The 15,046-nt window shown below is 51.7% G+C and overlaps 6 protein-coding genes across 6 annotated transcripts; 3 read left to right on the forward strand and 3 right to left on the reverse strand.

The window, feature by feature from the left end:
- Positions 1 to 815: 815 nt before the first annotated feature.
- Positions 816 to 4,861, forward strand: SCP_0904200 (hypothetical protein; the record flags this gene model as incomplete). The annotated part of the gene is made up of 12 exons (XM_027761653.1): positions 816 to 1,629; positions 1,700 to 1,815; positions 1,878 to 2,029; positions 2,090 to 2,691; positions 2,739 to 2,876; positions 2,934 to 3,325; positions 3,382 to 3,747; positions 3,799 to 4,087; positions 4,142 to 4,329; positions 4,388 to 4,708; positions 4,758 to 4,788; positions 4,842 to 4,861. The coding sequence occupies 12 exons, from the start codon at positions 816 to 818 to the stop codon at positions 4,859 to 4,861; spliced, it is 3,429 nt and encodes a 1,142-aa protein (XP_027617454.1).
- Positions 4,862 to 7,232: 2,371 nt separating this feature from the next.
- SCP_0904210 (predicted protein) lies at positions 7,233 to 8,088 on the forward strand (the record flags this gene model as incomplete). Its single annotated transcript, XM_027761654.1, has 4 exons — positions 7,233 to 7,473; positions 7,526 to 7,686; positions 7,768 to 7,966; positions 8,024 to 8,088. 4 exons carry the CDS (start codon positions 7,233 to 7,235, stop codon positions 8,086 to 8,088), a joined length of 666 nt encoding a protein of 221 aa, XP_027617455.1.
- Positions 8,089 to 8,368: 280 nt separating this feature from the next.
- Positions 8,369 to 9,671, reverse strand: SCP_0904220 (Trimethylguanosine synthase; the record flags this gene model as incomplete). The annotated part of the gene is made up of 4 exons (XM_027761655.1): positions 8,369 to 9,027; positions 9,092 to 9,283; positions 9,338 to 9,592; positions 9,644 to 9,671. The coding sequence occupies 4 exons, from the start codon at positions 9,669 to 9,671 to the stop codon at positions 8,369 to 8,371; spliced, it is 1,134 nt and encodes a 377-aa protein (XP_027617456.1).
- Positions 9,672 to 10,697: 1,026 nt separating this feature from the next.
- Positions 10,698 to 11,920, forward strand: SCP_0904230 (predicted protein; the record flags this gene model as incomplete). The annotated part of the gene is made up of 2 exons (XM_027761656.1): positions 10,698 to 11,320; positions 11,446 to 11,920. 2 exons carry the CDS (start codon positions 10,698 to 10,700, stop codon positions 11,918 to 11,920), a joined length of 1,098 nt encoding a protein of 365 aa, XP_027617457.1.
- Positions 11,921 to 12,162: 242 nt separating this feature from the next.
- Positions 12,163 to 13,280, reverse strand: SCP_0904240 (predicted protein; the record flags this gene model as incomplete). The annotated part of the gene is made up of 4 exons (XM_027761657.1): positions 12,163 to 12,280; positions 12,333 to 12,722; positions 12,790 to 13,180; positions 13,235 to 13,280. 4 exons carry the CDS (start codon positions 13,278 to 13,280, stop codon positions 12,163 to 12,165), a joined length of 945 nt encoding a protein of 314 aa, XP_027617458.1.
- A 981-nt stretch (positions 13,281 to 14,261) lies between these two features.
- SCP_0904250 (hypothetical protein) lies at positions 14,262 to 14,657 on the reverse strand (the record flags this gene model as incomplete). The annotated part of the gene is made up of 1 exon (XM_027761658.1): positions 14,262 to 14,657. The coding sequence occupies one exon, from the start codon at positions 14,655 to 14,657 to the stop codon at positions 14,262 to 14,264; it is 396 nt and encodes a 131-aa protein (XP_027617459.1).
- Between the last annotated feature and the right edge of the window lie 389 nt (positions 14,658 to 15,046).

Below are 15,046 nucleotides of genomic sequence, written 5' to 3' on the forward strand. Positions count from 1 at the left end.
TGTCCTACATAGCCAACCTCGACATGTTGCATATTGGATGTCACGTCCCTCCCGGCAATGTAACGGCTTTTGATGAGTTCACTTGAAAGCATGCTGTATGCCCTGACAAGATCAGTGCATAAGTTACTTCGACTGCTCCGACGGAAATCGAGGCAGGTTGTGGTCCTATAGGAAAGTCGTGCGTCCGGTGGCATTAGGTTAATTTCTCATGTCAAGCAACAAGCATGTGCACATAACTTGGTAGCATACAATTAATATCCCAAGACGATCAGCTGGCTGGTCGTTGGATCGGCGACTCGATAGCCAACTATCGGCGCCACTGTCTTGAATATGGAACGGAGTGTGACGACCGTTGCGGGACGTCACAGAGTGTCACGCAAACCATATCTTTTCCCGGCTGTTGTGTGCTAGACACAACGTTTGCTCTGGTCGTGCATGCCATGTAACACGTTACAGTTCTCAGTGAATTCCATGGTGCAGCTGATTTAAACCAGAGAACTATGCTGGTGCATCACGCAGCACTGACTTGTCGCGGAACGATTGTGACTCGTGACGTCACTTAAATTCTGACTTTCTCAACGCGTCGCGGCCGCGATCGGCGCGTCCCACTTGTCATCACAGTATCTCAGGCTACTAGTGCGCGACGATAAGTAGTCTACGGGTCGCTGAGAAGTAGCAAGTGCCTCGTCGCAACTCACGCACCTGCAGACATTGTACTCGAGGGAGTTTATCGTTCGTGTATCATGTTCAGTCGCGTCATACTGCGACAACTTTCTACCTGACAATTGACTAGTCATGTTTCTTTATTCTTAGAGATGGACACCGCAAATTCCGCGTCAACTGATCGAGTGAATCCCTTTTGTGACAAACCCATACCCGAATACGCCTTACAATGGGATAGCGCTGTTTGTCGCCCTGCTACGCTGCCGGCTGCGTACGACGAGGATATATCCCCAGAGCATATTTTTTATATTCCCTCAGGCAAGGAGGACCACTCACAGTCAGTCCCAGAAACAACCCGGCGTGGGTATGTCGTGGCGGAGCGCTGCGAGTCCTGTAAGAAACTCAGGAAGAGATGCACACGCGCGCGTCCCAGTTGTAAAAGATGCGAGACCAGTGGAAAACTATGCAAATTTTCTGTTTCACCTTCAATTCTTCCAGGTCCGTCGGTACTCAGGCCAAGAAAAGAGAAGCAGAATGGGAGTAGCAGTAGCTACCTACCGCTTCAGGAGGACGCTCGATCGACAACGACTCGCCCTGATCAAACAGTGGATGGAGCATCATCCTCTAACCCCCCTGCTCCCGGTCTTAGATTGTCAAGACCGCGGAAGTGCAAACAACCACGTTCTGCGCCAGAGAACATTTCTTCAGATGCTGTCGTACCAGAGAGCAGCAGCGACGAGGTACAAGATGGTGCTGCCAAACCTAAAAAGCGTCGGAAGCATGACAATATACGTACGTTCGAAGTACCGAGCGGTTCAAATGCCAATCGAAGTACTGCAATAAAACGCGGACCCAAACCCAAGAATATAACCGGAACCAAGGACAAGGCAAAGCCCCAAAGCATCACCGGGCGCAGAGGTGGCCTCCAAACCAGTCGTACAATGCACAAGCCGAAGACTACAGAGAGTAAGTGTCATCCACTCAATCGTTAATGGGAAAGCCGACGACAGAATCTACGCAATGTCTTTGTGTGTAGACGTTCCGTATCAGCCGACATGGCACGTTGTTCCTCCTCCGAATCAACCTACCCTAGGAGGGTCAGCAGCCGCCTCGTTGGGTTCTGCCTCTACTCTCCCTCGGATCTGGGCGAACGTAGGTGATACCTGTTCGGTTGGTAGACTTTTCCTTACTAGGCGTATTCTCTCGTCGTTCAGAGCAAAGAAGAGCTGTGTGAGGTCATACCGGAGCTGGCGCGAAGTATGAATGGGGTTGTTTGGCAGTACACGGAGACTCCTACCCTCTTCCTCGAGGGGCAGGCATGGCCAAATGACTTGTGGGATGGTAAATCCGTCATCGAGCTGTCTTTGTGAGTTCATCTCTCGCTATCTTCACGGCAGAATAGTCACAAGAGTGCATTGTTTGATAGGGTGCGGACTTTCTCGAGTCCCGTTCCCCCTGGCACAGCTGCCGATATCTCGCCACCCTTTCCATTACCAGGCCGGGACCATTCACTACCGACATTAATATCGCCTGATCTCCCCGTTTTACCTGGTGCTTCCGCTATTTCTGCACCTGTTTTCTCCACTGGAGCGTTTGGCACTGTACCTCATCCGTCGTATCTTCATCCTTCGCTTCGAGAGTCGGCTAGTGATTCTTCTATGTCTCTACCAGTTCTCACTATGGATGGACTATATACCTTGTCAGCATCGCCGTCCCCTCCACCGGAGTACATGCCATTGCTTCCTGAGCAGCGAAGTACAGACGTTCCTTGGCGTAATGGTCCCGCGACATTCCATTCGATCTCCGCTAACGTTGTACCCGGTCCCTCAAGTGGTCTCCTAGTGCAACAAGACCCGTGTCAGTACAGGGATTACTTGATTTACGGCGGAGTTGCTCTTGAAAGTGTACCTCCCCTGCTACCAGCGGCAGTCCACGGCTCCACTAAGTTTCACGAAGGCATGGTGGGCCGCGGAGTACATCTTGGCGTGTTTGCTTCAACTTCTGCTGACTACGGAGACTGGGGCAAGGGTGGGTGTAACTTTTTTGCCATGATGGCTTTAGTTGACGTCTGTCAGTTGCGGATATGCAGAGTATTTCGCCAGTGGCAGATGCGTGTCAATTTGGCGCGGTCCAGACGGAAGAAAGCTCCACAATGTCAGCTGTTCCGATCCCTGGCTCGAGCCGTGGGTCTGCCTTACAAGGATACTATGACTGCGAGTGTTCTACTTGATGTGTCCCGTATATCTGAAACGCTGATGCAAGGGGTTCAGCTTCTTACTCGTATTACCTACCACAGATATTGCAGCATACACAAGAGCTGCAACGACTCATTGCCACGGGTTCTGCAGCCGACGGTGCTTTAATGCGATCAATTCCAGGCCCACATGTTCACTCGCAGATCCCTGAGACCTTCACTCATTCTTCCACTTTTCACGGGGCCGGGCCAACGGAAATATATCCTCCCCCAAAGCTCCACTCTTCACCGATGGATGAAGCCTTGAATGGCAATCCGCCTCCTGAGATCAAAGCTCTGTTGGATTGCTACACGAAGCGTATCCCGGTCAGCATTATTGCGACTAGGAATTCGTCGCTTGTGCGTCTCGGCTTACCCGAAGAGTACGGCTGTGTCTTTCTGGGTCTCTTCAAGATTACAGAAGTGGAGGTGAGGTTATGAACCAAGCCTTATTCGCATGCTTGATGGTTTTGTTGAATGTGCAGATATTCGACAGGGATGTCAATTCCTTACAACCAGTCCAGGATACTCGACATGCACGCCATTGGCGGTTCAGGTTCGTGTGGACACCTGGCGGAGACAGTCTCGATCCGTCGGTCGGTCCTCTACCTCGTTGGTGGGTGCCTGCGCCAACAGGCGAGGGCGATGGAGAGGAAGATCAGGACATTGATATGTTGATGCAGCCGTATAACCTCTTACCTCTTGAGCTCATGGCCTCGAGCACGTTTTCCCAGGAGGACTTCGAGAACGGTACGTCCGAGCTAACGACGTCTCACGGCTGGCACTGCGGAGAATGTGGAATGCTGAACGTCCAACGGAATCTGCGGCATCAGAAGTGTGGTCACTGTCGGGTAAGGGCGGTTTCGCCTCTAATACACTATGTACTCAACTCTTGCCTCAAGCGAGGTAACTTCATGCCTCCTGTGGATGTCGGCTGCCTACGCAACCCATACACCACGGCACCGCAAATACTGCCTTGGGATCGACCTTCGGATGGTGTCTCGTCGTTCACCGTCAAGCGCCCCGATAGTATGCGCGTGTTCCGTTACAAATTAGGCGATTCCCAGATTGCGACGCACCTCTTCACCGGCAATCTAGAGAAGCACCAGGATCAGCCCACTCGTCTCTTCAGGGAGTTTCAGATGAAGATTGAGATGCCGATGCGTGGTCTCAAGGCTGGCTTAGGGGCAGGTACACGTCCATTTACTGTGCTCGAAGTCAAGGATCACTCATACGTCCATATAGGGCCTTACTACACCTATTTCGTTGGTAAAGAAGGAGGTGTCCCTGCTGTCCCTTGGGCGGATGTTCCAGAGTGTGTTTCCGCTGCTAAAGAGTTGATGCTCCATCTTGGACGTACCGACGGCGGAGAGTCCTCTTTGAAGATCGATCAGTTGATCGTGCTCGCTTGGACAAGTACGGGCTCGAGGAAGGTGTGATCAGTTTCACGCCTTTTTTGTACGGCCATCCTCTCTGAGACTGCTAACGCAGGGAATCTTCCCGGCAAAGAAGTCATGCATCACGCTGCTCTGCCTCGGTGCAGACATCGAACTATCCATCTCAGTCAGATCTGAAGTGTCACCTACGCGAATGAAAGGGGGAGCACAGGCTGCGAACCGGGCGGCGACTTCATCAACGAGCAGCCCTGCAGCATCTCTGGTCCTATCACGCCGTACAGCCAAGAAGAGAAAATATCCTTCCTCGGTTCAGAGGAAGACTTCTTCGGCGCCCTCTAAGAACACGTGGAAGGAAGCTCTGCTGGTCACCCTTGTTCATGGGGACATTCTCGTGTTGACTGGTGATGACTTTCAGGTCTGTTCGTCTTCGTGGCTTTTGCACATAGTTCTGATGCATTCTACAGTATTCTATGAAGCGGGCAGGCATGAACATTGGCAAGTCGCAAGTGATCCGTGGATGGCTAAGCAGCTAACGATATTCCACGCAGTTTTGATAGGCACCAGTTAACGGCTGGGCAGTGCCGCTCAATTTATTTGGTGCACCATGATATTTGTCAACATATACCCTCATATACCTTCATAATAGAGCTGCAGTGTTTCGCTAGAACGAGGAGCAACCGAGGGAAAACCTTGAAACAAACCAACGCCAGGCAAGGACGGGAGAATGCTTCGTAATGACAATCCTACTCAAGGAAGAGAGCCTCCCCAAAAGATTGATTTCGCTAATATTCGTTAGCAACTCACACAGAGGGGAAGCACCTCTAGATGACAAATGAGACGGGGTTGAGCGCAAATATTGGATTGTGCATTCAAAAGACACGTACAGTCTGGGGATTTTGTGCTACCATAATGAAGGGTACCCGCGCGACAGTGTATGGTTATCTTGTCGACGCAAGCACGAAGCACGGAGAGGAGCGGAGAAGGGAACTCTTTCCCTGATCTCATTGTGATGTCCAACGACGCCAACCGCGCACCCCTCGCCGCGCGCATATCAAGAACACTTGTCAAACTTTGTAAGATATTCTCCCGGGAATCGTCCAAGCGCGAGACGATAAGGTGCTTAAGATTTGGGCATACCGATATCGGGGTATGTATATCTGTTTCGGGTCCTCCAGCCAATGCAAGAAAAAACAGGAGCACCATGGAATCTACGAAATCAATGTGTGCAGAGACGACAGTTGAAATGTGATTGAGGATGCCCAGCCACTGGGCCACCGTAGTTCGATATGACGTCGCACGGATGGAAATGTGCCGGATCGCGGTGAAGGACATCGCGGCGAAGCCGATATGCGTCAGGTCAAGGTTGTCGGGCTCGGCGTCGAACCATTCCCATTGCGTCTTTATTCTCGAATCCATAGACTCAAGAGTCACGCATGTTGACCAGGAATTGTCCGACACCAGATCCAGGATGATATCTTGCACACCAGAAGTCATATTGCATAACGAAGAACAGCCGCGGTCGAGGTTGAGGGGTGACATGCGGATGCCTCTCAATTTGAGACTGACGGCCGTTGATGGCGGGAACGATAGATGCGACAATATGAGTGCAACATCTTCATGGACATGGGTAATTAGAGCCAGCGTCTGTAACTGGAGCAGTTCAATGATTGGTCCCTGGGGTTCAGGAACATCTGCAGGGAGGACAGTGCCGTACATGCCCAATTTCAACACCTGCAGAGCAGGACTGTTTCGCAACGTCAACAACAGCTCCCACAACGCGGGTGCAGGCTGATTGTCGACATCCAGTCTCGTCATATTCCTGCAAGGTAACCAAGGTGTTGCTACCCTCTTCATGGAAATATCGCGGATGCTTGGGGCCTGACCACCGAAAAGGTCTTCGACAAAGAGGCGCTGGTCAGTTTGGAGGTGAAGACTGTACAACTGCGGCGCCGGTGAAGTGAAAGATGACAAAAGAGCCTTCATCTCCATTCGAGAGAATCCGACGGCACGGAATTCAAAGATACGATGGACATGTTCTGAGAGGACTTGCCCCTTCAACTCCAGAGCTGGCAGAGACCTCAAGGCAGATCCAAAGCTGATGAACTGGACATACAATGGTGAATCTTTGGATCGCGCCAGGTATTCTTGGATTAGCGTAGTGCTGCGAGAAGGAGTGACACAGACGAATGTCCAGAGCTGTGGAGAGTGAAGCGCAAGATGACGCCAGTGACGGCAAACGTGGGTCACCACAGGATAGGTACATCCAAGGCGCGTACCGAACGTGGAACGGGTAAGAACATAGAAGATCTCGTATAGGATGTCCTCGGGGAGAAGGGCGATGGGCACGCTCGTTGCGTCGCTCATCCTGTCGGATGAGCCTGCAAACGTAAAACAGTTCACACAGAGGATCTTCAAGTAATATAATATTAGATGTACACACCTTCCATCTAAATTGTCAATATAGGGGCAGAACTACGGCAAACCACGTCGAGGTGGACGAGGAGGGTACGAAAGTTGCGCAACCTGGAGTAAATGCGGACTCGATAATAATATGAGTTAGGCTGTCCAAGTCTCAGCGGAATTAGCTGCTGGCCAGAGCCATGAATAGACTGCAATAGACGGTACTCAGTTTTTTTCAAACTCGAAGTCATCGTCAGGAAGGATCAGAAGCCTGAGGCCATGCTTTCGCCGTCGCAGTCGTCCAGCGTCGGCCTCGGTACGACTTTGGCGCTTCGCGCTGGGTGAACCCCGGCCCACCGGAATCTACCGCCGTTGAAGCGACGTACACGTGACTCGCGTTGGCAGTCGCGAAAAGTTCATGGAAGTCAGTCCTCCGCTCCTTGCAATTACCGATCTTTGTGCTAGCTGCTGCTCATTTGTTCTGTGGCTGGGATACTCAAGACCGTTGAATTGAGTGAACAGGATAACACACGCTCGATATGTCTTCGCAGACTTCCAGAACACTTTCCTCGTCGACGGTGGCGGCATCATCCTCACTCTTCGACAGCCTGAAGCTGCCACGCAGTGAAGCCCTCGCCAGACTACGGACCAACACCATCGGGATCTTTATTCTCACAGTGCTCACCACCTTACTTCCTCTGCCTTCTCTGTGGACCGCTCTCTCCATTGTCCGTAGCCACGCGCCAGTGAGCACGCTGTACTACACGCTGTGTCTGCTTGGTACGTAGGGTCCTCTCTCGCGCCTTGTGTGTGACTAAGAATACTCGAGCAGAAGTCCTCGCAATATTTGTGTTCAGTACAAACATTCTCCAGGCATCTTATGCCCTGCGGTATCCTCGGGTGTCGCATCCACCACCACCACCCTCTCCGGCCAAGAACATCAACATGTCACCTCTGGCGCGTCCGTTGAAAGGACTGTCAGCAAGTACTAGCGTGCGTCATTCTTCCATTATCTTTGCGATCATCGTCTCATTATTACCTCTAATCCCTACCTTCCGCCTCCGACGCGCACAGTCAAGCCCTCAGCGACAAAAATCATTCACTTACGCGACCTCACCTGTCTCCACTCCCTCCCGCACAATCAATTATACTATTCCCTCCTCAGCAAACGCGCCATTTGATACGTCGTTTGCCTCGTCCCTTCCATCCCCTCCTGCTTCCCCCGCGTCTCCGCTGGCCGCCTACAGAGGCAAGCACGCTTCTGCCGTGGGCCGTGCGTACTCTCTTGCGTTCCATCGCTCTGTCAGTAGGCGTGCTGAAAATGCTGCAGGCGCGTTTGACGGCTCTCTGCTCAGCCGGCTGGCACGTGTTGAGTCTGACGATGACGACGATTGAGGTCTCTGGGCGCTGGCGTTCTCTGCATCTTGAACGAACAGGGTACGAGTTGGAGATCTGGAAGCCATATGTAAATTCATGCGTTCCCTGTACAGCATACTGTTGGGGACAAGAGAAAGAACCGACCTCCGATTCTCTGATGAGGTTCTTTGACATGTTACTGCACCTGTACAACATATTTACGGTCAACCTAGCCATCATCTCAACTCAACATTTGTTGCACATGTTTACAATTAACGTATTCATCGTGAACAGCAAGAGTCGCGAAATAACCTTCCAACTAAAACAAATGCTCCTGTCCCGCTGCGAGCCCACCGAAGTAGCATGTCAGAGCTTTCAGCTTCGAGCCCATCCATTCCTCTTCTACTTCAACCATCTCAATTTCACTTGTATTCTCGCCGCCCTGGTGTATTTTTTCCGCACCCCCGCCGCTGGTATGTCCATCATTTCTAAGCTCTGTGCCATCATCTTGGGCTCTTTGCTTCAGCAAAGCCGCTACTTCATCCAAACGTACGTTACGCGGCAAGAAGTACGCCACATTCTTCGTAATGCGCCGCGCAAGCTTGAACAGCTGCGCACCGTGCACAGGGCGTATGCTTGCAAGAGAGTATTCTGGTGGTTCAAGGGCATTTATGTCTCCGTTCTCCGTGGCGGCACCCTGCAGTGTAGAAGCCGAGTCCGACAGGTATGAAGGGCCGCCCCAGGGTGGGCTGAGGAAGATGACGTCGATCTTGCGATGCAACAGCGATTCATAGTGTGCAGCTGCATCTACTGCTCTGGTTTTCTCTAGTCGGTGTCGCGACGATTGTTGTTGGGGCAACGTGCGAGCGAAGGATAGGAAGTCTGCAAGAATAAACTCGATGCGGTCTGCTACGCCGTAAAGGGCAGCGTTGTGCCGTGCAAGCGCCAGACGTACCGGCGAGATGTCGAGTGCGATCACTGTGGCACCGATGAATCAGTGTGCAGACCCAAAATGGTGCCTGAGAGCGGTGAATGCACATACCTCGCTCGCATGTCCGTGCAAAAGCAATAGCATTCCCACCGACGCCGCAAAAAGCATCGAGTACGATGTCACAGCGACATCGTTCAGCAATCTGATCGGCGATGCGTTCGGGAGTGATGCTATACCAGCCTTCTTCGTCCAAGAGACAGCCCGAGGAGTACCGGGAGAAGTAGCGTTCGCGCTGAGAAAAATCTTCGAGGCATGAGTCTTTCACCTGTTTGCGCAAGAGGTTTAAGACATACGCACACTTTTTCAGGTGGACAGGTACTTGTGAAGGTTCGGTGTAGAATGGCACCAATCCTGTTGCGTCGTATTTCTCCAATCCAGGACCGAGCAGTCCCACTTTCCGCTTTTTTGAGGGTCGACATTCGGCATCAGATCCATCTTCTTGCACTTCTACTGCACGTTTCGTCGCTCCGCCTGTCGCGTTGTTCGTCGCAGAGTGCAGAATCGTAGCAGTCGTCGTGGTAGTTACAGCGGTGGTGGTTTGTGTGGGGGAGGCTGTAGCTTCATCAGGTTGGGAGAATGCCTCAAGAACGAAGCGTGAAAGACCAGATATGTTTGCATTTTTCCTTCCCATAGTTACTAGGTATGTTCAAAGTTGGCCTTTTTTCAAAAGCGACCTTTTTCTTTCAGAAAAGCAAGGTCCCAGATCTGAGACACCGCTCCAGGCTCACTTTATTGCTCGCCGAAAGAGTCACGGTGTGACATCTGTGTGATGCACGTGACAACAAAGTCGAAAGCGAGAGCACTTGCACCTGGACATTGAAGCGGTGGCAATGGTCTTTAGCATATTCCCAAGCTATGCTGAGGTGTCCGAGCTTCAGCACAGGCTAACGGTTGCACAGGTAGCAGGCCTATTTGATAGTGCAGATTGTCTCAAGATCTAGTCGGAGTTGCTGACAGACCGTGAGTGTCTGCATCCTCCTGAAGCATATATAGTTGCCTCTCATAGTGCAATAAATAGAGCATAAAACTGAAGGTATTTGTCACAGATATTATTGCGAGACATGGTATCGCTGCCCGAGGCTCAGCGTGCACATCAGGAAAACCCAACTTTTACTTAAAGGTGTTCTTATGTGACTTAAATGCACTTATGGGCCTTAAATAAGGCAAAAAAGGACAAAAAGTCCATAAGTCATATTTCCTTAGAGATTTAAAAGTCAACTTTTGGGAACTTATGGGCCTTAAATAAAGCAAAAAAGGACAAAAAGTCGGAATAAGTCCCATGAGTAAAAGTTGGGTTTTCCTGATGTGTCCAAAGCGTGTTCCTCCGAGTCACATGGCCGCAATGGCGACCTGAAGTTGCGCCCGCTTTTTCAGATCGCTTTTCGGAAAGGAAAAAGGTCGTTTTTCAAAAAGCGCCAACTTTGAGCTTACCTAGTACTGACGGACGTGATAAACGATAGAAGTCATACAATAGTCCGAGAAAAACGGTGGCCAAGCGTCGCAATCTCTCCATAGCACGGTTGTCACATCGTGACTTGACGCGACCTTGTCACACACGCGTTGTTTAAAAAGCCCTTGTTCATTGTTATTCCCCTTTGTCCGCGTTCTGTGCTTGTTCCTATTCTTCTTGTCTTCTTGACCCTAGATGCTCACTAAAATGAGTGTTGCTGAACGCATCCCTTTCCTCGTTCTCGCACCCAAAGGGCTAAATCCCAGCAAGCCAAAGCCTGTGTCCGAATCTCGAACATGCAGCTCCTGCCACAAGCTTCTACCTTCCATATATGACTTCAAATGGTGTGAAGAGTGTAGGCTGAAGGACAGGGAGAAGGCGAGGCTGAAGAAGGAGAGACGCCTGGAGCGTCTGCGTCTGCAGGACATGGCACAGGCCGAGAAGTCGAATACGCAATTGACGGATCCAGGTGGAAACCCGATCACGTCCGGAAGTCCCAAGTCTGACGGTAAAGCGTCTCAATCTTCTGGTGTTGGCGTTCTACTCGGGAAAAGAAAGGCGGTGGAATTGGATCGAGGAGAACATGGCGGTGGCGCAGATTTCGTGGACGTGGAAGGCTACGTTCAATTTCAGACCGCTCCAGCGCTGCTCGATGCACTATCCTCTACACTCAAGGCGTACTATGACGCGTGTTTATCTGCGTCAACGCCCCCGCCGTACATTAGCTTCTGTGGCACGTACTCCATCGTTGCCGACCCCAAAATCCCTCAGTGGAAACGCGTTGAGCTGGTATCAACGGATCTGAGGAAGATCGCAAAGCTCCCACACAGGTCAGTTCTTATTTTTACAGTCGCTCTACTTGTGCATGCATATATGCGCAAGGTCGCCCGCTGCGTGTCTTTATCTACGTACCTTCACCTCATTTGTTCTGTATACTCATGGGATTTTTTGCCAGCAACAAAGAATATAACAAGGCAATGTCGACGAAGAACTGGACAGAGACTTTCCAGTGCGATTGCAGCCGCGGACGCGTTCGACCACCGTCGATCTACATCCCTCGAGCACGGTCGTTCAACATCCCTCTATCCTCTTCCCCCACCTCTATTCCAGCGCTCGCAGATCAGTCATTGCAATCACCCAGCTCCTCAGATCCTCCAACCAAAGCACCGCTGAAACGCACTCAAAGTAGCCTGTCGCACTGGATCCTCAGCTCTAGCGTGAAGTCACCGTCTACGGAAGGTACAGGGACTGAAGTGGTGGGCGCGTCTGTTCAAGCCGACAGCCTGCCAGGCTGCGGAGGGAAGGTGCACATCAGCGCAGAGGAGGACGACACGCATCCGCAGGCGCATCTGTTTAAGGGACAGAAGATCGTTGTGGTCATCGAACATCCTCATGACGCTGAGGAAATCCCGATGGACACGGAGCCATAGCGCACGGAGTTCAAGGCGCCACAACCGGTGGAACAATCTCTTGAAAGTAGTAGCGTAGTTTCATTTCCGTTTAATACCGAGTCGAATGAAGTCCACAACACTGATCGGTGAAGAACTGACCCAGTGATCCAGAGTCTGGCAATGCCTGCGACCTCACACTTCCGTGCTTCGCACGCGACATACATCTTGAAGAATAGAATATAAATGCATAACAGCAAACGGGATGGATGGCGCCGGCTACGTTACGCTGCGGCCGCGACGGGTGGTACTTCGAACTTCGTGCACAAGTCATCGAAAAGCTCCGCCTTGCCCGTGAGGTCCACGACAAGTGGAAATTTCGGGTATTCCGAAGTTAGTTGACTAGATGAAATCAGTCAAAAACCACACAACGATGGCGCCGATTCAAACATACCTCCAAAGCTGATCTGCCTCAGCATACTTGGAAGCACCTAAACCTGCAGCAGCCGTCATAGCAGCCAGCGTCTCGGCGTCCGCTACTCCGCCCGATTGCGACACCGCCTCCTCGAAGTCTGACTTCGCACCAGATATCTCGCCCTTCAACAACCGCGTGACTCCGCGTGCGGTCAGCAGGCGCGGTGAGGACAGCGAAGGATTGGCGAGCTGCTCGGTGTAAAACGCGTTCGCGTCGGTGTACCCGTCCTTGCCGGTGACGAGGCCTATCGAAGCCTCTATGAGTTGTATCAGTAGGTCATCCTCGGCCCAGCGCTTTGCCCGCTCGAACTCCTTGCGAGCGAGGTCCGGGCGGTTGATGGATAGGTAAATTTGGACGATAAGAGCGACACTGCAGGGCAGAAGGACATTGAATGGTCAGTAGGACTAAACCAAGGTGAATAAGAATAGATGTTTACGCCTCCAGGTTGTCTGTAGTCGTCCCGACACCAAGCGTCTCGAGAGCCTCTTCTACTTCACCCGCAATAGCGAACGCAGTTCCAGCAAGAATACGGACCATTCCCTTCTCTTTATCGGTCGCATCCAAGTCCTCCCCCTCAATTTCCACACACAGATCCCGCAGCTCCTCAAGAGAACTATCCTTGTCCGCGGAAACACTCGCACCCACGTAGCGCGCTAAAGCGGCGACAGCCTTCAGTGACACGTCCTCTGTGTCCGCAGGTACCAAATCAGCGGCGGCTCGTGGCTTGTTGAGTGCGATGTGCGCGCGGGCCTGGTAGACCAGGGTCGGTGCATAGTCGGGAGAGGATGGGTCGGGGAGTGTTAGATCGACCAGCATCTTGTAGGCACCTGGGCAAGGAGGTGAGGGTCTGACGAGGATGACGGTATATTTCTGAGGCCTACCGAGGATGAAATGTTGCTTCACGACATACAGTTCTGAGGAGTCCATGTTGCTGTCCGGTGTCTGACGGAGGAGAGTTCGTTGATCACGGTACAAATGTCACTCGGAGACTACAAACCAAAATCTAATAGTCCGTTACAATTCTACTACAGTAAGCGTAGTCCATTAAGGCCGGCGCCAGATCTCACTGTGGATGCCAGATTGGGCGAAAGTCACCAGGAAAATCACTCACCGTTTGGTTGACACTCCGGATCCCCCGTTCGGCTGGTGATCTAGAGCAGAATCATCCGTTTCCCGAGTACTATATTCCGGGCAACCGCCGAGTGATGTTTACTCTGAATATGAAGCAACTCATCCGTTTGATGGGTAATTTTCAGCATGGTGAAAATCACCCATACCCGAACATCACTCGGATTCCGGGTGATTGGCTTTTTTCACCTAGCAGACGGATGACTCTCACCTCCTTGAGCCTTCGCAGTGAGAGGTCTGTCGGTAAAGTTGTACACTGACCACTTGTGAAGTTAGATCTATGAAGTCCTGGTTCCTATGCATTGTGCAGCCTGGAATATTGCAAGAAGCTTGCATTTGCGCGTTAACCGCGAATGAAAACTGCGGACGTCCTCTCGGAAATGAATTCGGTTGACTGAACTCATCCACCGTGATCAATCGACACTGGGAAATTCAGGGAGGCTTTCGGGCATCGACCATTTTGTTTATCGATTCTGCGCCTGCTGAGCCTGAGCGTGGTCTTCTTATTGACGCTTTGGAACGCTCCCGAGTCGACGAGGTAGTCGAGCAGACAAGATACGAGTGTCGTGACACGCGTACGCGAAGCTGTTTACAATATTTACAATACGATATCCGCCTTCGCCCCAGGGGGCTTAGGACATGTCTACGACAGGCCTCGACGAACCAAGTATGTATGGAGCAGCGGATCTACAATGGCATGAGCAGGACGTTGGCCGGACTAGCACTCCGCTACCTGGAGTACAGGATCACCGGTGATAAGACCATGTAGGTGGATGGGGGTTACGCCGGAAGAAAGGAGGGGAAAGCATCAACCAAGGACCCTCTGTACCAACCCCTTACATAATCCAACCCGGTTGCCCAGCGGGAACATGAGCGAGCATGAAGTCCGCTGTGAACGGCAGTCGTCCATCGTAGGACAAACGATGATCGATGATGGTTCATGAATGCGACAGACCGAGTGGTAGAGGAAGTGACAATGAGCTGGTTGGCGTGCTGCGGGGATGGATGTGCGATTGGACTGGTGGATGATGGTGAGGATGTGTCTGGCTGCGTTTGCCCAACGTCGGGAACGCCAACTCCGTACGCTGGATGCCCATCATGGGGCGGGTATAGAGGGTTGGATGAGCTATCGGCGACGATAAAATCCCACATTCGTCGAGGCCGGGGCGACAACATGGTGGTTGTTGTTGTTTTTTTTGCGCCTTAATTGACCTCCGGAATACTATCCTGCCATCGGGCTGACGTGAGTGCAGGCTGAAAAAGGCATCTGTTATCTTATTTAATTCGTCAGCATCAGCATTCAGTCCGTAGCGAATGTATGGAAGCATGCCACGGACAAGTTTCGTCCGGCAGTCACTCCTCCTCCTGCCTCATCTGGGGAGGGCTCGTCGAGGTTTCGCATATCTGATCATTAAAAGCTAGCCTTGTTAGGGCCATATGTGTCGTACATTCTTGTCGGTTGCCCCAATTCTCCGAACCTTCGAATGTTGACGTTGATGAAGGCAATTTCCACAATCGAACCTGCAGGACGTCCAACGGATTTGGCACACGTCTCACGTCTCAGG

Source organism: Sparassis crispa, assembly GCF_003851025.1.
Source record: "Sparassis crispa DNA, contig_000008F, whole genome shotgun sequence".
In the NCBI taxonomy this organism is placed as follows: Eukaryota; Fungi; Basidiomycota; class Agaricomycetes; order Polyporales; family Sparassidaceae; genus Sparassis; species Sparassis crispa.